The 24,990-nt window shown below is 46.3% G+C and overlaps 1 protein-coding gene and 1 long non-coding RNA gene across 2 annotated transcripts in view; both read right to left on the reverse strand.

Annotated features, from left to right (window-relative positions):
• Positions 1 to 672: 672 nt before the first annotated feature.
• Positions 673 to 3,008, reverse strand: LOC118936852. The gene is made up of 2 exons (XR_005034305.1): positions 2,634 to 3,008; positions 673 to 2,547 (listed from the first exon to the last, which is right to left on the reverse strand). It is a non-coding gene; the product is annotated as an uncharacterized LOC118936852 (long non-coding RNA).
• A 31-nt stretch (positions 3,009 to 3,039) lies between these two features.
• Positions 3,040 to 24,990, reverse strand: part of LOC110514270 (wolframin-like) — a 41,361-nt gene continuing 19,410 nt past the window's right edge. Inside the window, exons 5-19 of the mRNA XM_036989415.1 lie at positions 22,008 to 22,181; positions 21,580 to 21,636; positions 21,229 to 21,386; positions 16,741 to 16,830; positions 16,325 to 16,570; positions 15,268 to 15,433; positions 15,092 to 15,204; positions 14,262 to 14,425; positions 12,544 to 12,781; positions 9,952 to 10,137; positions 7,786 to 7,902; positions 6,633 to 6,986; positions 4,386 to 4,472; positions 3,374 to 3,517; positions 3,040 to 3,184 (exon numbers count right to left, since the gene is read on the reverse strand). Coding sequence (XP_036845310.1) covers positions 3,083 to 3,184; positions 3,374 to 3,517; positions 4,386 to 4,472; positions 6,633 to 6,986; positions 7,786 to 7,902; positions 9,952 to 10,137; positions 12,544 to 12,781; positions 14,262 to 14,425; positions 15,092 to 15,204; positions 15,268 to 15,433; positions 16,325 to 16,570; positions 16,741 to 16,830; positions 21,229 to 21,386; positions 21,580 to 21,636; positions 22,008 to 22,181 — 2,396 coding nt within the window. The 3' untranslated portion in view covers positions 3,040 to 3,082. The remainder of the gene's footprint in view (positions 3,185 to 3,373; positions 3,518 to 4,385; positions 4,473 to 6,632; positions 6,987 to 7,785; positions 7,903 to 9,951; positions 10,138 to 12,543; positions 12,782 to 14,261; positions 14,426 to 15,091; positions 15,205 to 15,267; positions 15,434 to 16,324; positions 16,571 to 16,740; positions 16,831 to 21,228; positions 21,387 to 21,579; positions 21,637 to 22,007; positions 22,182 to 24,990) is intronic.

The following is a 24,990-nucleotide window of genomic DNA, read 5'->3' on the forward strand; positions in this document are numbered from 1 at the left end:
AAAGAGCTTTACAGTAACCCAGCCTAGACCCTAATGAAAGAGCTTTACAGTAACCCAGCCTAGACCCTAATGAAAGAGATTTACAGTAACCCAGTCTAGACCCTAATGAAAGAGCTTTACAGTAACCCAGCCTAGACCCTAATGGAAGAGCTTTACAGTAACCCAGCCTAGACCCTAAAGAAAGAGCTTTACAGTAACCCAGCCTAGACCCTAATGGAAGAGCTTTACAGTAACCCAGCCTAGACCCTAATGAAAGAGCTTTACGGTAACCCAGCCTAGACACTAATAAAATACCTTTACAGTAACCCAGCCTAGACCCTAATGAAAGAGCTTTACGGTAACCCAGCCTAGACCCTAATGAAAGAGCTTTACGGTAACCCAGCCTAGACCCTAATGAAAGAGCTTTACAGTAACCCAGCCTAGACCCTAATGAAAGAGCTTTACAGTAAGCCAGCCTAGACCAAGAGCAAGCAAAGCAGAAGCCAGACCACAGTGGCTGTAAGGCTTAGTGAGGTGCGTAGTGAGGTGCGTAGTGAGGTGCGTCAGAGAAGTCAGACCACAGTGGCTGTAAGGCGTAGTGAGGTGCGTAGTGAGGTGCGTACTGGCGTCAGAGAAGTCAGACCACAGTGGCTGTAAGGCGTAGTGAGGTGCGTACTGGCGTCAGAGAGAGACTGTGTTACAACGGTGCAGTTTAATAATACAAATCATTGTGAACAAAAACAATAAATAAATACAATGGGGACGAAACCCTTCGCACGCCAGACATAACGTGCACAAACTCTTACAATCAACAATTCCGGACAAGGACATGGGGGGGGGGGGGGGGGGGGGGGGGGGGGGTTAAATACACAACATGTAATTGATGGAATTGAAACCAGGGAAGACAAGACAAAACAAATGGAAAATCAAAAAAGGTGGATCGGCGATGGCTAGAAGGCCGGTGACGTCGACCGCCGAACGCCGCCCGAACAAGGAGAGGGACCAACTTCGGCAGAAGTCGTGACAGTGGCCCCGCCCCGTATACAACTGACGTACAACACATTTGGCACAACGGTTGGGATGCCAGTTGTATCAGAGTTTTTCTGCACAGAAATAAACTACACAAGCGTGTGGAGAAACCGCTCAATGGATCTGCAACAAACTCTTCATTGCATCACAAAAAATAAATCAGATCACAACCATTGTGTCCAATGTGTTGTAGATCAGTTGGCAGAACCTGAGTGTGAACGGGGCCAAAACTACAAAACACAAACCTAAGCTGTGACTGAGTGGAACAGACGGTGAAACTGAGACTCAGGGCTAACGGACAGCTGATACCTCACACTGGGCCAGGGAGAGGACCAAATATAGATCAAAAAAACGTGTTTCAGTTTCTCAAAGACGTGTTTGAACATGTCATGGTTGTTGTTATTGTAGTTTATATCTGTGTGTAAGGTTGTAAAATTCAAGTAACTTTCAATTAAATTCCCAGGATTTCCTGCCTGAAGAACTGGCATTCCCAAAAGAAGAACGTTGTTTCTTAACGTTCTCTGAACAAATTTGAGAACATTAATTTATATAGAACCGTGAGGAAACGTTATTGGAAAGTTGTATGCAATATAACCCCAGGAACAAACACACTCTCACCAAGTAGTGCACTGTGTAGGGAAGAGGGTTCTATTGGTGACATAGATGTGATGTCATAGTGCACTGTGTAGGGAACAAGCTCTATGATGTTCTACTTTCCTTTCTTTAACTGGGCAAGTCACTGAAGAACTAATTCTTATTTTACATTGATGGCCTACCCCGGGCCAAACCCCAGCTAAACCCCGGCCAAACCCCGGCTAAACCCCGGCCAAACCCCTGCTAAACCCCGGCCAAACCCCGGCTACACCCCGGGCCAAACCCCGGCTAAACCCCGGCTAAACCCCGGACGACGCTGGGACAATTGTGCGCCGCCCTATGGGACTTCACGATAACGGCCGGTTGTGGTAGAGGCCCCGGATCGAACCAGGGTCTGTAGTGACGCCTCTATAGCGCTGCGACGCGGTGCCTTTAGACCGCAGCGCCACTCGGGTTAACATATGGTTTTCAGAACGTTATGTGCTAGCTGGGAAACATCCAAAAGTTACTAAGTGCTACATTTCAGATAAACCACTGCAAATACATACATTACGTAGTTGCAGTACTATATAGATATGCTACATATTCTACATACACAAGTCATCACTGTGTTCCTAAGACAGTTAAATACACAACTCTTAATACTATATTTGAAAGGACTGTTCCTCTGAAATCTTCATTCACCATGATTCCCTAGGGTCTTCCTTCAGTTATCCCCGTTTTAAAAAAGACCACTCTACGCTATTTGTGAACTGTTTCCCACTGAGAAACGACAGCTCCAGTGGAAATACATTCAGGTTAATGCAGTTTGCAGACGACCCACTTCCTCGTTTGATTTCAGCTCTCCGGGTGTTTCTGCCCGATTAGATACAATCTGACCCAACCATCCATTCCCGTCGTAAAAAAAACGCTTGCCCGCAGCTCGTTGCCGTGGTAACGAGCCACCTCATGAATAAAATGACCAGTTGTAAGACAGTGCAGTGAATGTATCCGGTGACTGAGTAGAAGTTGTCGCCGTGGTAACGAGCCACCTCATGAAAAAAAAATAATACAAAACGGCTTCCAGAAGAGAACAGCAGCAACTGTGTGTAACTGTAGCAACCGTTCCCTTCGGGTGTTCCAACCAGAGACACGCCCCTTTTCACGCCTCTGTCCGTCTGTCCATCAACCCATCCCTTTAAATCACTAAGTTGCTCTTCAAATGAAGTTGTATTGAATTGAATTCCTTCATTTCCTATATCCCCCCCCGAGTCCATTTTGAAAAATGGCTGCCACTGTCTCTTCCACCACTAGTTGGTCACACGTTGATCCTTTAGGACAGGAAGGGAGGGGGGAGAGGGGGAGACAAGGTCCAAGACAAACTATTATACACATTAAAACATTCCAGGACAAAAATAAAGTTGTACTGAATTGAAATCCTTCTATCCATCCTCTTTGTATTTTTCTCCCAGTCACTACATCTCTCTCCTTCCTCGTCCTGTCACACGTCGATACGTGCCGAGAGGAAGGGAGAGAAGAAGAAGTCGAACGCGAACTTGACGGAGTTGAGTGTGGTCCGTCTCCAGTCTCTCTCGATCTTCACCTGCAGAGAGGAAAGTATAGACACATGGTCCTCTGTAAGGCAGTTGGTAGGAGCTTGCAAAAGCTAGGATAGTGGGTTCGATTCCCGGGGGCCTCCCATGTGTAAAATGTATGCGAGCACGACTAAGTGTCTCCGGATATAATTATCTGCTAAATGGGACTATGTATGTTACCTGACTATGTATGTTACCTGTCCGGCAGCGGTCAGAAGGGAGGAGTCACAGTCCAGACAGTAGATGGCCTTCAGCTCGAAGGACGGGACCTGGCCCCCCAGACGACCCTCCAACGTAGTGCTGAACTCCACCAGGCTGCCGGGCTGCAGGCGCAGCAACACCTAGACAACACCAACAGCTTCATCATTTAGGATAATCATAATGGCAGCAACACCTAGACAACACCAACAGCATCATCATTTAGGATAATCATTATAGCAGCAACACCTAGACAACACCAACAGCTTCATCATTTAGGATAATCATAATAGCAGCAGCACCTAGACAACACCAACAGCTTCATCATTTAGGATAATCATAATAGCAGCAACACCTAGACAACACCAACAGCTTCATCATTTAGGATAGTCATATCAGCAACACCAACAGCTTCATCATTTAGGATAATCATAATAGCAGCAACACCTAGACAACACCAACAGCTTCATCATTTAGGATAATCATAATAGCAGCAACACCTAGACAACACCAACAGCTTCATCATTTAGGATAATCATAATAGCAGCAGCACCTAGACAACACCAACAGCTTCATCATTTAGGATAATCATAATAGCAGCAGCACCTAGACAACACCAACAGCTTCATCATTTAGGATAATCATAATAGCAGCAGCACCTAGACAACACCAACAGCTTCATCATTTAGGATAATCATAATAGCAGCAACACCTAGACAACACCAACAGCTTCATCATTTCGGCCTTTTAGCAAATGCATGCATACATTTTACATTCGGGAGACCCCAGTTTTTTAATAGGTTATTAATCATTTTAATGTAACGTTATTTAATGGGAACACCGAGATAACAACAGAGTTGTGTATTTAGAGTGTAAGGACAGTGAGGTTTATGCACTATGAAAAGGCCAAACTCTGTCAATACATGGCTTTGGACAACACCAACAGCAATAGGTTAATAATGATCATCATTAGAACAGGGTTCTGTGAGTACCTAAAGGAACAGGGTTTACCTGTCTGAACTCATGACTGGCCACCAGTTTGATGTCTCTGGCCCGGTCCTCTGGAATCCCGTCTTCCTCGGGCATCCCCACGCCCACCTCAAATCAAATCAAACTTTGATTATAGTACATTTAGAGAACATTTAAAAAAATCACACTTTACATTAAAACAATGCAATTAAAAGAAGTAAAAGTAGATAAATAACAGATCATAAAACACAGAGTATATCTACAACTAAATTACTAAAGTTACTAACTAAACTGAATAAAGGCCCCGGTCCCTTGGGGCCCAGAGGGTACAACAGAGTATATCTACAACTATTACTGGTCCCTTGGGGCCCAGAGGGTACAACAGAGTATATCTACAACTATTACTGGTCCCATGGGGCCCAGAGGGTAGAACAGAGTATATCTACCACTATTACTGGTCCCTTGGGGCCCAGAGGGTACAACAGAGTATATCTACAACTATTACTGGTCCCTTGGGGCCCAGAGGGTAGAACAGAGTATATCTACAACTATTACTGGTCCCTTGGGGCCCAGAGGGTAGAACAGAGTATATCTACCACTATTACTGGTCCCATGGGGCCCAGAGGGTAGAACAGAGTATATCTACCACTATTACTGGTCCCTTGGGGCCCAGAGGGTACAACAGAGTATATCTACAACTATTACTGGTCCCGTGGGTCCCCGGGGGTAGAACAGAGTATATCTACAACTATTACTGGTCCCGTGGGTCCCCGGGGGTAGAACAGAGTATATCTACAACTATTACTGGTCCCTTGGGGCCCAGAGGGTAGAACAGAGTATATCTACAACTATTACTGGTCCCTTGGGGCCCAGAGGGTAGAACAGAGTATATCTACAACTATTACTGGTCCCGTGGGGCCCAGCGGGTATAACAGAGTATATCTACCACTATTACTGGTCCCTTGGGGCCCAGAGGGTATAACAGAGTATATCTACAACTATTACTGGTCCCGTGGGACCCCGGGGGTAGAACAGAGTATATCTACAACTATTACTGGTCCCTTGGGGCCCAGCAGGTAGAACAGAGTATATCTACAACTATTACTGGTCCCGTGGGGCCCAGAGGGTAGAACAGAGTATATCTACAACTATTACTGGTCCCATGGGACCCAGCGGGTAGAACAGAGTATATCTACAACTATTACTGGTCCCGTGGGTCCCCGGGGGTAGAACAGAGTATATCTACAACTATTACTGGTCCCTTGGGGCCCAGAGGGTAGAACAGAGTATATCTACAACTATTACTGGTCCCATGGGACCAGGCGGGTACAACAGAGTATATCTACAACTATTACTGGTCCCGTGGGGCCCAGAGGGTAGAACAGAGTATATCTACCACTATTACTGGTCCCGTGGGTCCCCGGGGGTAGAACAGAGTATATCTACAACTATTACTGGTCCCTTGGGGCCCAGAGGGTACAACAGAGTATATCTACAACTATTACTGGTCCCATGGGGCCCAGAGGGTAGAACAGAGTATATCTACAACTATTACTGGTCCCTTGGGGCCCAGAGGGTAGAACAGAGTATATCTACAACTATTACTGGTCCCGTGGGTCCCCGGGGGTAGAACAGAGTATATCTACCACTATTACTGGTCCCATGGGACCCAGAGGGTAGAACAGAGTATATCTACAACTATTACTGGTCCCGTGGGTCCCCGGGGGTAGAACAGAGTATATCTACAACTATTACTGGTCCCTTGGGGCCCAGCAGGTAGAACAGAGTATATCTACAACTATTACTGGTCCCGTGGGTCCCCGGGGGTAGAACAGAGTATATCTACAACTATTACTGGTCCCTTGGGGCCCAGAGGGTAGAACAGAGTATATCTACAACTATTACTGGTCCCTTGGGGCCCAGAGGGTAGAACAGAGTATATCTACAACTATTACTGGTCCCATGGGACCAGGCGGGTACAACAGAGTATATCTACAGCTATTACTGAACAAGGGTCCCAGTCCCGTGGGGCCCTGCGGGTAGAACAGAGTATATCTACAACTATTACTGAACAAGGGTCCCAGTCCTTTGGGGCCCAGCGGGTAGAACATGGCGCTTGCAACACCAGGAAGTGAGTTCGATTCCCGCGGGGTGAGCAGTACGAAAAAGGATGAAAAAAATATACACTCAATACTGTAAGTCGCTCCGGAGGAGAGCGTCTGTTAAATGACAAAAAATGTCAATGTAAAAGCCAGGCTAAAAAACGTAAACGTTGCCTGTGTCTCTTACCTCCAACACATAGCTGTCGTATCGCTTCACGTGACACGTGTGTTTGGCCAAAGCCTTAATCACACACAGCTCCTCCTCTTCCTGCTGCCGGAGGAGGACGGCCGTCGGCACGGCAACGCCAAGCACTGTGGCGTTGGCGTAGTCGGCGGCGGTGAGGTTAGCATTAGCGACGGTTGCCGTGGCGTCGGGGGTGTTGGTGGAGTTGTTCCGCAGCGGGTCACATTTAGGATAGGTCTCTCCGTAAAGACAGCGTAACCAATCTCCCATGAACACCGGCAGCAGGTTGATGACGGACTGGGCTCCGTTCTCAGTTTCCGCTACACGCACCTGCCTGAACCTCCCGGTCCACGTCACCTGGAAATTATTTTAAAATAAAAAAATTAAAAAGGTTTTTGTTGAAAATGGCACAATATTCCCTTTACATACAGTATAGCTGGTGTCAGAGTGTTTAAGTGATGTACCTGGTGTCAGAGTGTACCTGGTGTCAGAGTGTACCTGGTGTCAGAGTGTTTAAGTGATGTACCTGGTGTCAGAGTGTTTAAGTGATGTACCTGGTGTCAGAGTGTACCTGGTGTCAGAGTGTACCTGGTGTCAGAGTGTTTAAGTGATGTACCTGGTGTCAGAGTGTACCTGGTGTCAGAGTGTACCTGGTGTCAGAGTGTTTAAGTGATGTACCTGGTGTCAGAGTGTACCTGGTGTCAGAGTGTTTAAGTGATGTACCTGGTGTCAGAGTGTACCTGGTGTCAGAGTGTTTAAGTGATGTACCTGGTGTCAGAGTGTACCTGGTGTCAGAGTGTTTAAGTGATGTACCTGGTGTCAGAGTGTTTAAGTGATGTACCTGGTGTCAGAGTGTACCTGGTGTCAGAGTGTTTAAGTGATGTACCTGGTGTCAGAGTGTACCCGGTGTCAGAGTGTTTAAGTGATGTACCTGGTGTCAGAGTGTACCTGGTGTCAGAGTGTTTAAGTGATGTACCTGGTGTCAGAGTGTACCTGGTGTCAGAGTGTTTAAGTGATGTACCTGGTGTCAGAGTGTACCTGGTGTCAGAGTGTTTAAGTGATGTACCTGGTGTCAGAGTGTACCTGGTGTCAGAGTGTTTAAGTGATGTACCTGGTGTCAGAGTGTACCTGGTGTCAGAGTGTTTAAGTAATGTACCTGGTGTCCGTCCAGGTGTGTACAGAAGATCTGTGTCTGAGCCACACCTTTCACCTTCCAGGCAGGAGGACCACACAGCTGCCCGTACTGTCTCCAGGTCAACGTAGAGTTATACCCCTAAACATCAACATTGCATTTCATTAAATACAACTAAAGGTTAAATACAATTAAATCAAATATGTAATTAAATCAAATCAAAAATGTAATTTAATTAAAATCAGTGGAGTGCATCTCTACACACTGTCCAGTACAAAGCCAAGTACAGCCCCAGTTACGGTCCCATCCAGTACAAAGCCAAGTACAGCCCCAGTTACGGTCCCATCCAGTACAAAGCCAAGTACAGCCCCAGTTACGGTCCCATCCAGTACAAAGCCAAGTACAGCCCCAGTTACGGTCCCATCCAGTACAAAGCCAAGTACAGCCCCAGTTACCATCCAGTACAAAGCCAAGTACAGCCCCAGTTACCATCCAGTACAAAGCCAAGTACAGCCCCAGTTACGGTCCCATCCAGTACAAAGTCAAGTACAACCCCAGTTACCATCCAGTACAAAGCCAAGTACAGCCCCAGTTACCATCCAGTACAAAGCCAAGTACAGCCCCAGTTACCATCCAGTACAAAGCCAAGTACAGCCCCAGTTACCATCCAGTACAAAGCCAAGTACAGCCCCAGTTACCATCCAGTACAAAGCCAAGTACAGCCCCAGTTACCATCCAGTACAAAGCCAAGTACAGCCCCAGTTACCATCCAGTACAAAGCCAAGTACAGCCCCAGTTACCATCCAGTACAAAGTCAAGTACAGCCCCAGTTACCATCCAGTACAAAGCCAAGTACAGCCCCAGTTACGGTCCCATCCAGTACAAAGCCAAGTACAGCCCCAGTTACGGTCCCATCCAGTACAAAGCCAAGTACAGCCCCAGTTACGGTCCCATCCAGTACAAAGCCAAGTACAGCCCCAGTTACGGTCCCATCCAGTACAAAGCCAAGTACAGCCCCAGTTACCATCCAGTACAAAGCCAAGTACAGCCCCAGTTACCATCCAGTACAAAGCCAAGTACAGCCCCAGTTACCATCCAGTACAAAGCCAAGTACAGCCCCAGTTATGGTCCCATCCAGTACAAAGCCAAGTACAGCCCCAGTTACGGTCCCATCCAGTACAAAGCCAAGTACAGCCCCAGTTACCATCCAGTACAAAGCCAAGTACAGCCCCAGTTACCATCCAGTACAAAGCCAAGTACAGCCCCAGTTACCATCCAGTACAAAGCCAAGTACAGCCCCAGTTACCATCCAGTACAAAGCCAAGTACAGCCCCAGTTACGGTCCCATCCAGTACAAAGCCAAGTACAGACCCAGTTACCATCCAGTACAAAGCCAAGTACAGCCCCAGTTACCATCCAGTACAAAGCCAAGTACAGCCCCAGTTACCATCCAGTACAAAGCCAAGTACAGCCCCAGTTACGGTCCCATCCAGTACAAAGCCAAGTACAGCCCCAGTTACGGTCCCATCCAGTACAAAGCCAAGTACAGCCCCAGTTACCATCCAGTACAAAGCCATGTACAGCCCCAGTTACGGTCCCATCCAGTACAAAGCCAAGTACAGCCCCAGTTACCATCCAGTACAAAGCCAAGTACAGCCCCAGTTACGGTCCCATCCAGTACAAAGCCAAGTACAGCCCCAGTTACCATCCAGTACAAAGCCAAGTACAGCCACAGTTACGGTCCCATCCAGTACAAAGCCAAGTACAGCCCCAGTTACGGTCCCATCCAGTACAAAGCCAAGTACAGCCCCAGTTACGGTCCCATCCAGTACAAAGCCAAGTACAGCCCCAGTTACGGTCCCATCCAATACAAAGCCAAGTACAGCCACAGTTACGGTCCCATCCAGTACAAAGCCAAGTACAGCCACAGTTACCATCCAGTACAAAGCCAAGTACAGCCACAGTTACCATCCAGTACAAAGCCAAGTACAGCCCCAGTTACCGTCCCATCCAATACAAAGCCAAGTACAGCCACAGTTACGGTCCCATCCAGTACAAAGCCAAGTACAGCCCCAGTTACCATCCAGTACAAAGCCAAGTACAGCCCCAGTTACCATCCAGTACAAAGCCAAGTACAGCCCCAGTTACGGTCCCATCCAGTACAAAGCCCCTTCCTCCCTTCCTCTTTACCTGCAGTCCCTCGGAGTGGTACACGTACATCCAGAAGAACATCATCACCATGGTGACGCAGCACAGGATGAGCTTGACGGCGCCGCGTTGCGACATGGAGTGGAACACGTCCATGAGAGACAGGCCGAAGCGCGTCCACAGCCTCAGTGTCACCGGCACCGCGCACACGGCCAGCGTCACAATCATCTGACAGAACAAAACTTTATTGACCCAACGCAATGTGGACATTATAGTGATACCGCACACACGGCCAGCGTCACAATCATCTGACAATTAGAACAAAACTTTATTGACCCAATGCAATGTGAACATTATAGTGGTATTATAGTGGTATTATAGTGGTATTAATGGTATTATAGTGGTATTAGTGGTATTATAGTGGTATTAGTGGTATTATAGTGATATTATAGTGGTATTAGTGGCATTATAGTGGTATTATAGTGGTATTGTAGTGGTATTATAGTGGTATTAGTGGTATTAGTGGTATTATAGTGGTATTATAGTGGTATTATAGTGGTATTATAGTGGCATTATAGTGGTATTATAGTGGTATTAGTGGTATTATAGTGGCATTGTAGTGGTATTAGTGGTTTTATAGTGGCATTATAGTGGTATTATAGTGCCATTATAGTGGTATTATAGTGGTATTATAGTGGTATTATAGTGGCATTATTGTGGTATTATAGTGGTATTATAGTGGTATTATTGTGGTATTATAGTGGTATTATAGTGGCATTATAGTGGCATTATTGTGGTATTATAGTGGTATTATAGCGGTATTATAGCGGTATTATAGTGGCATTATAGTGGTATTATAGTGGCATTATTGTGGAATTATAGTGGTATTATAGTGGTATTATAGTGGTATTATAGTGGCATTATTGTGGTATTATTGTGGTATTATAGTGGTATTATTGTGGTATTATAGTGGTATTATAGTGGTATTATAGTGGTATTATAGTGGCATTATAGTGGTATTCTAATGGTATTATAGTGGTATTATAGTGGTATTATTGTGGTATTATAGTGGCATTATTGTGGTATTATAGTGGTATTATAGTGGTATTATAGTGGCATTATAGTGGTATTATAGTGGTATTATAGTGGTATTATTGTGGTATTATAGTGGCATTATTGTGGTATTATAGTGGCATAATAGTGGTATTATAGTGGCATTATTGTGGTATTATAGTGGTATTATAGTGGTATTATAGTGGTATTATAGTGGTATTATAGTGGCATTATAGTGGTATTATAGTGGCATTATAGTGGCATTATAGTGGTATTATAGTGGCATTATAGTGGCATTATAGTGGTATTATAGTGGTATTATAGTGGTATTATAGTGGTATTATTGTGGTATTATAGTGGCATTATTGTGGTATTATAGTGGTATTATAGTGGTATTATAGTGGCATTATAGTGGCATTATAGTGGTATTATAGTGGTATTATAGTGGTATTATAGTGGTATTATTGTGGTATTATAGTGGCATTATTGTGGTATTATAGTGGTATTATAGTGGTATTATAGTGGCATTATAGTGGTATTATAGTGGTATTATAGTCGTATTACAGTGGTATTATAGTGGTATTATAGTGGTATTACAGTGGTATTATAGTGAGATTATAGTGGTATTATAGTGAGATTATTGTGGTATTATAGTGGCATTATTGTGGTATTATAGTGGTATTATAGTGGTATTATAGTGGCATTATAGTGGCATTATAGTGGTATTATTGTGGTATTATAGTGGCATTATTGTGGTATTATAGTGGCATTATAGTGGCATTATAGTGGTATTATAGTGGCATTATTGTGGTATTATAGTGGTATTATAGTGGCATTATAGTGGTATTATAGTGGCATTATAGTGGCATTATAGTGGTATTATAGTGGTATTATAGTGGTATTATAGTGGTATTATTGTGGTATTATAGTGGCATTATTGTGGCATTATAGTGGTATTATAGTGGTATTATAGTGGCATTATAGTGGTATTATAGTGGCATTATAGTGGTATTGTAGTGGTATTATAGTGGTATTATAGTGGCATTATAGTGGTATTATAGTGGCATTATAGTGGCATTATAGTGGCATTATAGTGGTATTATAGTGACATTATAGTGGTATTATGGTATTAGTGGCATTACAGTGGCATTATAGTGGCATTATAGTGGCATTATAGTGGTATTATAGTGACATTATAGTGGTATTATAGTGGCATTATAGTGGTATTATAGTGGTATTATAGTGGCATTATAGTGGTATTATAGTGCCATTATAGTGGTATTATAGTGGTATTATGGTATTATAGTGGCATTACAGTGGCATTACAGTGGCATTATAGTGGCATTATAGTGGCATTATAGTGGTATTATAGTGGTATTATAGTGGTATTATAGTGGTATTATAGTGGTATTACAGTGTGTTGATTTGTGTATTTTGTAAACTGACCTCACTAAATGAAACAAATGCAAATGGAGAATAAAGTTATGGCCATTTGGGAAGACAACAGAAACAATCCCCATCGTGTTTTTAAACCGTATGTACTGCGTGCATGTCTCTTTAAAACTGCCGACCAATCATCACCTTGGTGAGCTCCAGCTCCAGGAACCATTTGACCAGCTGGATGAGGACCATGGCGGCCAGCCCCACGGCCAGCACGGGCAAGGCAAACAGGAACAGGAAGTAGCCAACGCAGGTCCGGATGAGTCCCACGGGGGAAGAGTTTTGGAGCAGCACCACAGAGAACTCACACCACAGGAAGCAGACCAAGTAGGGGACCAGGAAACAGTAGGTCCCACGGAAACCACGCTGCTTAGCCATACTGGGGGAGGAGAGGGAGAGGGAGAGAGGGGGGGGGGGGGGGAGGGATAGCGAGAGAGGGGGGGGGGGGGAGAGAGGGAGAGGGGGGGGGGGGGAGGGAGAGGGGTGGGGGTGGGGAGGAGAGGGAGAGGGAGGAGAGGAGGGAGAGGGAGGAGAGAGGGGAGGAGGAGAGGAGAGGGGGGAGAAGGGGGGAGTAGGGGTGGTGAGGAGAGGAGAGGAGAGGAGGCGGAGGGGTGGTGAGGAGAGGAGAGGAGGGATGGGTGGTGAGGAGAGGAGAGGAGAGGAGAGGAGAGGAGAGGAGAGGGAGGAGAGAGGGGGGAAGAGTGGGGGATGAGAAACCAACATGTTACGATGAAGCCGCAAACAGCATATTTATGCCTGGATGACTTAGGCTTTTCAGGGACAACATTCTAACTGAAAATGACTTCGCTACTCTTCCTATATGGAGTAGAAAGCTCACATGGAATGTGAATGTTCACAAACCATTCCCTTGTCGAACACACATCAGATGTGATTCCATTTATCTATTTTCCAGACATTCAGAGAGACTTCCAGGAGCAGGTAGGGATGCCTTGCTCAAGGACACGTCAACAGATTTTTCAACTTGTCGTCAGCTCAGGGATTCGATCCAGCTACCTTTTGGTTGATGGACCAAGAGTCCAGCCGCTAGGCTAACTAACGGCATATTCCATAGTGCTCACCTGAAGAACAGGAAGTAGAGGTAGAGGTACTGACCTGAAGAACAGGCAGTAGAGGTAGAGGTACTGACCTGAAGAACATGAAGTAGAGGTAGAGGTACTGACCTGAAGAACAGGCAGTAGAGGTAGAGGTACTGACCTGAAGAACAGGCAGTAGAGGTAGAGGTACTGACCTGAAGAACAGGAAGTAGAGGTAGAGGTACTGACCTGAAGAACAGGAAGTAGAGGTAGAGGTACTGACCTGAAGAACAGGAAGTAGAGGTAGAGGTACTGACCTGAAGAACAGGAAGTAGAGGTAGAGGTACTGACCTGAAGAACAGGAAGTAGAGGTAGAGGTACTGACCTGAAGAACAGGAAGTAGAGGTAGAGGTACTGACCTGTAGAACAGGAAGTAGAGGTAGAGCTTCTGACCTGAAGAACAGGAAGTAGAGGTAGTGGTACTGACCTGAAGAACAGGAAGTATAGGTAGAGGTACTGACCTGAAGAACAGGAAGTAGAGGTAGAGGTACTGACCTGAAGAACAGGAAGTAGAGGTACTGACCTGAAGAACAGGAAGTAGAGGTACTGACCTGAAGAACAGGAAGTAGAGGTACTGACCTGAAGAACAGGAAGTAGAGGTAGTGGTACTGACCCGAAGAACAGGAAGTAGAGGTAGAGGTACTGACCTGTAGAACAAGAGGTAGAGGTGGAGGTACTGACCTGTAGAACAGGTAGTAGAGGTACTGACCTGTAGAACTGGAAGTAGAGGTCCTGACCTGAAGAACAGGAAGTAGAGATACTGACCTGAAGAACAGGAAGTAGAGGTAGAGGTCTAGCAGGCAGGGCAGACTGATCTTCATCACCACTGAGTCCCCTAGTGGCAGGGTGGTGAAGGTGTGGCTCAGCATCCTCAGCAGAACAGCACTCTGGGGCAGGAGACTGGTCAGGGAACACAAAGACGTTGCCACCTACAGACAGAACCAGACACAGGACCAGCAGTAATACGTGTTATAATATATATGGTCTCTGGTCTAAAGTAGTGCACTATATAGGGAATAGGGTGCCACAGGTCTCTGGTCTAAAGTAGTGCACTATATAGGGAATAGGGTGCCACAGGACCAGCAGTAATATGTGTTATAATATATATGGTCTCTGGTCTAAAGTAGTGCACTATATAGGGAATAGGGTGCCATAGGGCTCTGGTCTAAAGTAGTGCACTATATAGGGAATAGGGCTCTGGTCTAAAATAGTGCACTATATAGGGAATAGGGTGCCATAGGGCTCTGGTCTAAAGTGGTGCACTATATAGGGAATAGGGCTCTGGTTTAAAGTAGTGCACTATATAGGGAATAGGGTGCCATAGGGCTCTGGTCTAAAGTGGTGCACTATATATAGGGAATAGGGCTCTGGTCTAAACTAGTGCACTATATAGGGGATAGGGTGCCATAGGGCTCTGGTCTAAACTAGTTCACTTATATAGGGAATAGGGCTCTGGTCTAAAGTAGTGCACTATATTGGGAATAGGACTCTGGTCACTAGTAGTACACTATATAGGGAATAGGGCTCTGGTCACTAGTATATAGGGATTAGGGTGCCTATATTGGGATTAGGGTGCCGTTTGGCCTGTGTCTGACCTCAGTGATGAGCGCCCGTTTGGCGTAGGTGGCGCCCGAGGGACTCAGGCTCTTGTAGCTGACCACCGTGAACAAGATGGCTACCGTGGACAGCTCCGAGCAGGGGATCCATCCTATAACACAGACACACTGGTTAGCCTCTTATAGACACACTACACACACACACACACACACACCTTTATCCGCGACGGGGAAGGAGAAGACAATGAAGAACACCGATATCAGGAAGTAGAGGTAGGGTTCTAGATTGTTCCAGCCAAAGTTAGACTCTGCTTGCTCCACGTCCAGGCCAGGCTCAAACCTGGTCAGCAGGGTTGTTAGGGCACTGAAGTTCTCCCACGCCTGGAGAGGAGGAGGAGGAGGAGGAGGAGGAGGAGCAGGAAGAGGAGAGGAAAGGGTAATGTTAGTTTGAGGAGAGGGTAATGTTAGTTTGAGGAGAGGGTAATGTTAGTTTGAGGAGAGGGTAATGTTAGTTTGAGGAGAGGGTAATGTTAGTTTGAGGAGAGGGTAATGTTAGTTTGAGGAGAGGGTAATGTTAGTTTGAGGAGAGGAGAGGGTAATGTTAGTTTGAGGAGAGGAGAGGGTAATGTTAGTTTTAGAAGAGGAGAGGAAAGGAGAGGAACGGAGAGTAGAGGAAAGGAGAGGAGAGGAGTTGGAAAGGAGTGGAGAGGAGAGGGTAATGTTAGTTTGAGGAGAGGAGAGGGTAATGTTAGTTTGAGGAGAGGAGATGGTAATGTTAGTTTGAGGAGAGGGTAATGTTAGTTTGAGGAGAGGAGAGGGTAATGTTAGTTTGAGGAGAGGAGAGGGTAATGTTAGTTTGAGGAGAGGAGAGGGTAATGTTAGTTTGAGGAGAGGAGAGGGTAATGTTAGTTTGAGGAGAGGAGAGGGTAATGTTAGTTTGAGGAGAGGGTAATGTTAGTTTGATGAGAGGAGAGGGTAATGTTAGTTTGAGGAGAGGAGAGGGTAATGTTAGTTTTAGAAGAGGAGAGGAAAGGAGAGGAGCGGAGAGTAGAGGAAAGGAGAGGAGAGGAGAGGAAAGGAGAGGAGAGGAGAGGGTAATGTTAGTTTGAGGAGAGGAGAGGGTAATGTTAGTTTGAGGAGAGGGTAATGTTAGTTTGAGGAGAGGAGAGGGTAATGTTAGTTTGAGGAGAGGAGAGGGTAATGTTAGTTTGAGGAGAGGAGAGGGTAATGTTAGTTTGAGGAGAGGAGAGGGTAATGTTAGCTGAGCTCTACCTTGCTGCTCTGGAAGATGCGTAGCGTGCAGATCACCATGGAGATGAAGGAGAGGTAGAAGACGAGGAGTGGGATGAAGAAGGCAAACAGGTCAACAGTCAGATTACTGATGATGAAGAAGAAGATGAGCGCGTTGACGTGGTGCGTGGGGATCACCGTGCTCAGCCATTGGACGCCGGCGCGAGACGCCCAATCAATGAGCTGATCCTTCACCTCGATGACCGCAGTGATAGGGTACTGCAACACCTGGAGATGGAGAGGGAGGACGGGTGAGAGAGGAGAGAGGAAGGAGGGAGGGGTGAGGGAGTGAGGGAGGGAGTAATGGTTATGGAGGGAGTGGTAGGGGTGAGGGAAGGGTGAGTATTTGAACCAATTTTGTAGAGATGTTAGCTGATTGGGTGTAATGTCATACTAACCAGGAAGTGTCGTCTGGTGTCCATCAACATGTCACTCCGACCCATCCCCCACACTCCCTTCTGAGGCTTCTTGGGGACCAGGCCACTCTGCTAATGTACAAACGCACACACACAACAGGAACACACACACAACAGGAACACACACACAACAGGAACACACACACAACAGATGTAGTGTCATTTAGGATGCTGACTAGATGTAGTGTCATTTAGGATGCTGAACAGCTGTAGTGTCATTTAGGATGCTGACCAGCTGTAGATTAATTTAGGATGCTGACCAGCTGTAGATTCATTTAGGATGCTGACCAGCTGTAGATTCATTTATGATGCTGACCAGCTGTAGTGTCATTTAGGATGCTGACCAGCTGTAGTGTCATTTAGGATGCTGGACAGCTGTAGTGTCATTTAGGATGCTGACTAGATGTAGTGTAATTTAGGATGCTGACCAGCTGTAGTGTCATTCAGGATGCTGACCAGCTGTAGATTCATTTAGGATGCTGACCAGCTGTAGTGTCATTTAGGATGCTGGTCAGCTGTAGTGTCATTTAGGATGCTGACCAGCTGTAGATAAATTTAGGATGCTGGTCAGCTGTAGTGTCATTTAGGATGCTGGACAGCTGTAGTGTCATTTAGGATGCTGACCAGCTGTAGTGTCATTTAGGATGCTGACCAGCTGTAGTGTCATTTAGGATGCTGACCAGCTGTAGTGTCATTTAGGATGCTGACCAGCTGTAGTGTCATTTAGGATGCTGACTAGATGTAGTGTCATTTAGGATGCTGACTAGATGTAGTGTCATTTAGGATGCTGACCAGCTGTAGTGTAATTTAGGATGCTGACCAGCTGTAGATTCATTTAGGATGCTGACCAGCTGTAGTGTCATTTAGGATGCTGACCAGCTGTAGATTCATTTAGGATGCTGACCAGCTGTAGTGTCATTTAGGATGCTGACCAGCTGTAGTGTTCATTTAGGATGCTGAACAGCTGTAGGGTCATTTAGGATGCTGACTAGATGTAGTGTCATTTAGGATGCTGACTAGATGTAGTGTCATTTAGGATGCTGACCAGCTGTAGTGTCATTTAGGATGCTGACCAGCTGTAGATTCATTTAGGATGCTGACCAGCTGTAGCGTCATTTAGGATGCTGACCAGCTGTAGCGTCATTTAGGATGCTGACCAGCTGTAGTGTCATTTAGGATGCTGACCAGATGTAGTGTCATTTAGGATGCTGAACAGCTGTACTGTCATTTAGGATGCTGACCAGCTGTAGTGTTCATTTAGGATGCTGACCAGCTGTAGTGTTCATTTAGGATGCTGACCAGCTGTAGATTAATTTATGGATGCTGACTAGATGTAGTGTCATTTAGGACGCTGACCAGCTGTAGATTCATTTAGGATGCTGACCAGCTGTAGATTCATTTAGGATGCTGACCAGCTGTAGATTAATTTAGGATGCTGACCAGCTGTAGCGTCATTTAGGATGCTGACCAGCTGTACTGTCATTTAGGATGCTGACCAGCTGTAGTGTTCATTTAGGATGCTGACCAGCTGTAGTGTTCATTTAGGATGCTGACCAGCTGCAGATTAATTTATGGATGCTGACTAGATGTAGTGTCATTTAGGATGCTGACCAGCTGTAGTGTCATTTAGGATGCTGACCAGCTGTAGTGTCATTTAGGATGCTGACCAGCTGTAGTGTCATTTAGGATGCTGACCAGCTGTAGTGTTCATTTAGGATGCTGACCAGCTGCAGATTAATTTATGGATGCTGACCAGCTGTAGCGTCATTTAGGATGCTGACTAGATGTAGTGTCATTTAGGATGCTGACCAGCTGTAGTGTAATTTAGGATGCTGACCAGCTGTAGATTCATTTAGGATGCTGACCAGCTGTAGATTCATTTAGGATGCTGACCAGCTGTAGTGTCATTTAGGATGCTGACCAGCTGTAGATTCATTTAGGATGCTGACCAGCTGTAGTGTCATTTAGGATGCTGACCAGCTGTAGTGTTCATTTAGGATGCTGAACAGCTGTAGGGTCATTTAGGATGCTGACTAGATGTAGTGTCATTTAGGATGCTGACTAGATGTAGTGTCATTTAGGATGCTGACCAGCTGTAGTGTCATTTAGGATGCTGACCAGCTGTAGATTCATTTAGGATGCTGACCAGCTGTAGCGTCATTTAGGATGCTGACCAGCTGTAGCGTCATTTAGGATGCTGACCAGCTGTAGTGTCATTTAGGATGCTGACCAGATGTAGTGTCATTTAGGATGCTGAACAGCTGTACTGTCATTTAGGATGCTGACCAGCTGTAGTGTTCATTTAGGATGCTGACCAGCTGTAGTGTTCATTTAGGATGCTGACCAGCTGTAGATTAATTTATGGATGCTGACTAGATGTAGTGTCATTTAGGACGCTGACCAGCTGTAGATTCATTTAGGATGCTGACCAGCTGTAGATTCATTTAGGATGCTGACCAGCTGTAGATTAATTTAGGATGCTGACCAGCTGTAGCGTCATTTAGGATGCTGACCAGCTGTACTGTCATTTAGGATGCTGACCAGCTGTAGTGTTCATTTAGGATGCTGACCAGCTGTAGTGTTCATTTAGGATGCTGACCAGCTGCAGATTAATTTATGGATGCTGACTAGATGTAGTGTCATTTAGGACCCTGACCAGCTGTAGTGTCATTTAGGATGCTGACTAGATGTAGTGTCATTTAGGATGCTGACTAGATGTAGTGTCATTTAGGATGCTGACCAGCTGTAGTGTCATTTAGGATGCTGACTAGATGTAGTGTCATTTAGGATGCTGACTAGATGTAGTGTCATTTAGGATGCTGACCAGCTGTAGTGTCATTTAGGATGCTGACCAGCTGTAGTGTCATTTAGGATGCTGACCAGCTGTAGTGTCATTTAGGATGCTGACTAGATGTAGTGTCATTTAGGATGCTGACCAGCTGTAGATTCATTTAGGATGCTGACTAGATGTAGTGTCATTTAGGACGCTGACTAGATGTAGTGTCATTTAGGACGCTGACTAGATGTAGTGTCATTTAGGATGCTGACTAGATGTAGTGTCATTTAGGATGCTGACTAGATGTAGTGTCATTTAGGATGCTGACTAGATGTAGTGTCATTTAGGATGCTGACTAGATGTAGTGTCATTTAGGACGCTGACTAGATGTAGTGTCATTTAGGATGCTGACCAGCTGTAGTGTCATTTAGGATGCTGACTAGATGTAGTGTCATTTAGGATGCTGACCAGCTGTAGATTCATTTAGGATGCTGACTAGATGTAGTGTCATTTAGGACGCTGACTAGATGTAGTGTCATTTAGGATGCTGACCAGCTGTAGTGTCATTTAGGATGCTGACCAGCTGTAGTGTCATTTAGGATGCTGGACAGCTGTAGTGTCATTTAGGATGCTGACTAGATGTAGTGTCATTTAGGACGCTGACTAGATGTAGTGTCATTTAGGACGCTGACTAGATGTAGTGTCATTTAGGATGCTGACTAGATGTAGTGTCATTTAGGATGCTGACTAGATGTAGTGTCATTTAGGATGCTGACTAGATGTAGTGTCATTTAGGATGCTGACTAGATGTACTGTCATTTAGGATGCTGACTAGATGTAGTGTCATTTAGGATGCTGACTAGATGTAGTGTCATTTAGGATGCTGACTAGATGTAGTGTCATTTAGGATGCTGACTAGATGTAGTGTCATTTAGGATGCTGACTAGATGTAGTGTCATTTAGGATGCTGACCAGCTGTAGTGTCATTTAGGATGCTGACTAGATGTAGTGTCATTTAGGATGCTGACTAGATGTAGTGTCATTTAGGATGCTGACCAGCTGTAGTGTCATTTAGGATGCTGACTAGATGTAGATTCATTTAGGACGCTGACTAGATGTAGTGTCATTTAGGATGCTGACTAGATGTAGATTCATTTAGGATGCTGACTAGATGTAGTGTCATTTAGGATGCTGACTAGATGTAGTGTCATTTAGGATGCTGACTAGATGTAGTGTCATTTAGGATGCTGACTAGATGTAGTGTCATTTAGGATGCTGACTAGATGTAGTGTCATTTAGGATGCTGACCAGCTGTAGTGTCATTTAGGATGCTGACTAGATGTAGTGTCATTTAGGATGCTGACTAGATGTAGTGTCATTTAGGATGCTGACCAGCTGTAGTGTCATTTAGGACGCTGACTAGATGTAGTGTCATTTAGGACGCTGACTAGATGTAGATTCATTTAGGATGCTGACCAGTTGTAGATTCATTTAGGATGCTGACTAGATGTAGTGTCATTTAGGATGCTGACCAGCTGTAGTGTCATTTAGGATGCTGACTAGATGTAGTGTCATTTAGGATGCTGAACAGCTGTAGTGTCATTTAGGATGCTGACTAGATGTAGTTTCTCTTCAGAGGCCTGTTGTGCTCTGACTCACTGTGTGTGTGTGTGTGTGTGTGTGTGTGTGTGTGTGTGTGTGTGTGTGTGTGTGTGTGTGAGTGAGTGCTGTACCTTCTCTCCACAGGTTTGTGCAGGGCCCTGGCTCTGGGTAGAGCCGGTGCTGGGGGCCATGCCCTGAGTATACCTCTTAGTGATCTCTACAAAGTCATCCAAGTCAACAAACTGACCAGCTATATAGAGAGGGAGAAGAGAGAGAGAGAGAGAGACGAGGGGGAGAGAGAGAGAGAGAGAGAGAGAGAGAGAGAGAGAGAGAGAGAGAGATAGAGAGAGAGAGATAGAGAGAGAGATAGAGAGATGAAGAGGTAGAGATGAGTCATTAAATCTTCACTTCTCTCTCTCCTTGAGAGCACCACTCCCACTTACTCTCTCCAGTGACCATGTTCTCCAGGACTTTCTGGGTTTGGTCCGTGGTGGCGCCACCTGTTGGCCGACATTACAGAGTCACTTACACTTAAAGGTGCAACACAGAACGTTCCGGAAAACATAGTGGAATGTTTTAATAATATTTAGGATGAAACCATAGTGGAATATTTTTATAATATTTTTTGGACCGGCATACAACATGTTTTGAACGCAGCCTAGTGCTGTTGCAATTCACTTAGTAGTTAGTTAGTTAGTTAGTTAGTTAGTTAGTTAATTAGTTAATTAGTTAATTACCAGTTTCCTGCAAAACTCATCAAAATATCAGCTCCAACTTGTTCCCAGAGATCAAGGTTAAGTGTGTGTGTGTGTGTGTGTGTGTTTCCAGGTGTGTGTGTGTGTACATCCAGGTGTGTGTGTGTGTGTCGTACCGTGCACAGCGTTGACCTGTCCAACGTTCTCCATCATCTCAGACACCGCCATCTTCTCCTTCCTGTCGGGGTTCAGCTTCCTGAACATCATCATGGCCGCCTTCCGGACCGTCTGCTCAAACCTGCTCTCTGTCGACAGACGACGCACCTCCTCCTCATTATCCTCACCGATACCTGGGAGGTTCACACACACACACACACACACACACGCACACGCACACACAGGTAGAGTAAACACACACACACGCACACACACACACGCACACACGCACACACACACGCACACACACGCACACGCACAGGACGTGGGTAACCAGTGAACTGCACAGGGTGGTATTCAGGACGTGGGTTACTACAGGCTGGTTTTCAGGACGTGGGTAACCAGTGAACCACACAGGGTGGTATTCAGGACGTGGGTAACCACAGGGTGGTATTGAGGACGTGGGTAACCACAGGGTGGTATTGAGGACGTGGGTAACCAGTGAACCACACAGGGTGGTATTCAGGACGTGGGTAACTACAGGCTGGTTTTCAGGACGTGGGTAACCAGTGAACCACACAGGGTGGTATTGAGGACGTGGGTAACCACAGGGTGGTATTGAGGACGTGGGTAACCACAGGGTGGTATTGAGGAAATGGGTAACCACAGGGTGGTATTGAGGACGTGGGTAACCACAGGGTGTTATTGAGGACGTGGGTAACCATGGGGTGGTATTGAGGACGTGGGTAACCACGGGGTGGTATTGCGGACGTGGGTAACCACAGGGTGGTATTGAGGACGTGGGTAACCACAGGGTGGTATTGAGGATGTGGGTAACCACAGGGTGGTATTGAGGACGTGGGTAACCAGTGAACTACACGATGGTATTGAGGACGTGGGTAACCACAGGGTGGTATTGAGGACGTGGGTAACCACGGGGTGGTATTGAGGACGTGGGTAACCACGGGGTGGTATTCAGGACGTGGGTAACCACAGGGTGGTATTCAGGACGTGGGTAACCACAGGGTGGTATTGAGGATGTGGGTAACCACGGGGTGGTATTGAGGACGTGGGTAACCACGGGGTGGTATTCAGGACGTGGGTAACCACAGGGTGGTATTCAGGACGTGGGTAACCACAGGGTGGTATTGAGGACGTGGGTAATCACGGGGTGGTATTGAGGACGTGGGTAACCACAGGGTGGTATTCAGGACGTGGGTAACCACAGGGTGGTATTCAGGACGTGGGTAACCACAGGGTGGTATTCAGGACGTGGGTAACCAGTGAACTAAAGGGTGATATTCAGGATGTGGGTAACGAGTGAACTACACAATGGTATTCAGGATGTGGGTAACCACAGGGTGGTATTCAGGACATGGGTAACCACAGGGTGGTATTGAGGACGTGGGTAACCAGTGAACTAGACTATGGTAACGAGTGAACTACACAATGGTATTCAGGATGTGGGTAACCACAGGGTGGTATTCAGGACGTGGGTAACCACAGGGTGGTATTGAGGACGTGGGTAACCACGGGGTGGTATTGAGGACGTGGGTAACCACGGGGTGGTATTCAGGACGTGGGTAACCACAGGGTGGTATTCAGGACGTGGGTAACCACAGGGTGGTATTGAGGACGTGGGTAATCACGGGGTGGTATTGAGGACGTGGGTAACCACAGGGTGGTATTCAGGACGTGGGTAACCACGGGGTGGTATTGCGGACGTGGGTAACCACAGGGTGGTATTGAGGACGTGGGTAACCACAGGGTGGTATTGAGGATGTGGGTAACCACAGGGTGGTATTGAGGACGTGGGTAACCAGTGAACTACACGATGGTATTGAGGACGTGGGTAACCACAGGGTGGTATTGAGGACGTGGGTAACCACGGGGTGGTATTGAGGACGTGGGTAACCACGGGGTGGTATTCAGGACGTGGGTAACCACAGGGTGGTATTCAGGACGTGGGTAACCACAGGGTGGTATTGAGGACGTGGGTAACCACGGGGTGGTATTGAGGACGTGGGTAACCACGGGGTGGTATTCAGGACGTGGGTAACCACAGGGTGGTATTCAGGACTTGGGTAACCACAGGGTGGTATTGAGGACGTGGGTAATCACGGGGTGGTATTGAGGACGTGGGTAACCACAGGGTGGTATTCAGGACGTGGGTAACCACAGGGTGGTATTCAGGACGTGGGTAACCACAGGGTGGTATTCAGGACGTGGGTAACCAGTGAACTAAAGGGTGATATTCAGGATGTGGGTAACGAGTGAACTACACAATGGTATTCAGGATGTGGGTAACCACAGGGTGGTATTCAGGACATGGGTAACCACAGGGTGGTATTGAGGACGTGGGTAACCAGTGAACTAGACTATGGTATTCAGGACGTGGGTAACCAGTGAACTACAGGGTGGTATTCAGGACGTGGGTGACCACAGGGTGGTATTGAGGACGTGGGTAACCAGTGAACTACAGGGTGGTATTCAGGACGTGGGTAACCACAGGGTGGTATTCAGGACGTGGGTAACCAGTGAACTACAGGGTGGTATTCAGGACGTGGGTAACCAGTGAACTACAGGGTGGTATTCAGGACGTGGGTAACCACAGGGTGGTATTCAGGACGTGGGTAACCACAGGGTGGTATCCAGGACGTGGGTAACCAGTGAACTACAGGGTGGTATTCAGGACGTGGGTAACCACATGGTGGTATTCAGGACGTGGGTAACCAGTGAACTACAGGGTGGTATTCAGGACGTGGGTAACCAGTGAACTACATAGTGGTATTCAGGACGTGGGTAATCAGTGAACTACAGAGTGGTATTCAGGATGTGGGTAACCAGTGAACTACAGGGTGGTATTCAGGACGTGGGTAACCATAGGGTGGTATTCAAGACGTGGGTAACCAGTGAACTACAGGGTGGTATTCAGGACGTGGGTAACCAGTGAACTACAGGGTGGTATTGAGAATGTGGGTAACCAGTGAACTACAGGGTGGT

The sequence above is a fragment of the Oncorhynchus mykiss genome, chromosome 10, assembly GCF_013265735.2.
Source record: "Oncorhynchus mykiss isolate Arlee chromosome 10, USDA_OmykA_1.1, whole genome shotgun sequence".
In the NCBI taxonomy this organism is placed as follows: Eukaryota; Metazoa; Chordata; class Actinopteri; order Salmoniformes; family Salmonidae; genus Oncorhynchus; species Oncorhynchus mykiss.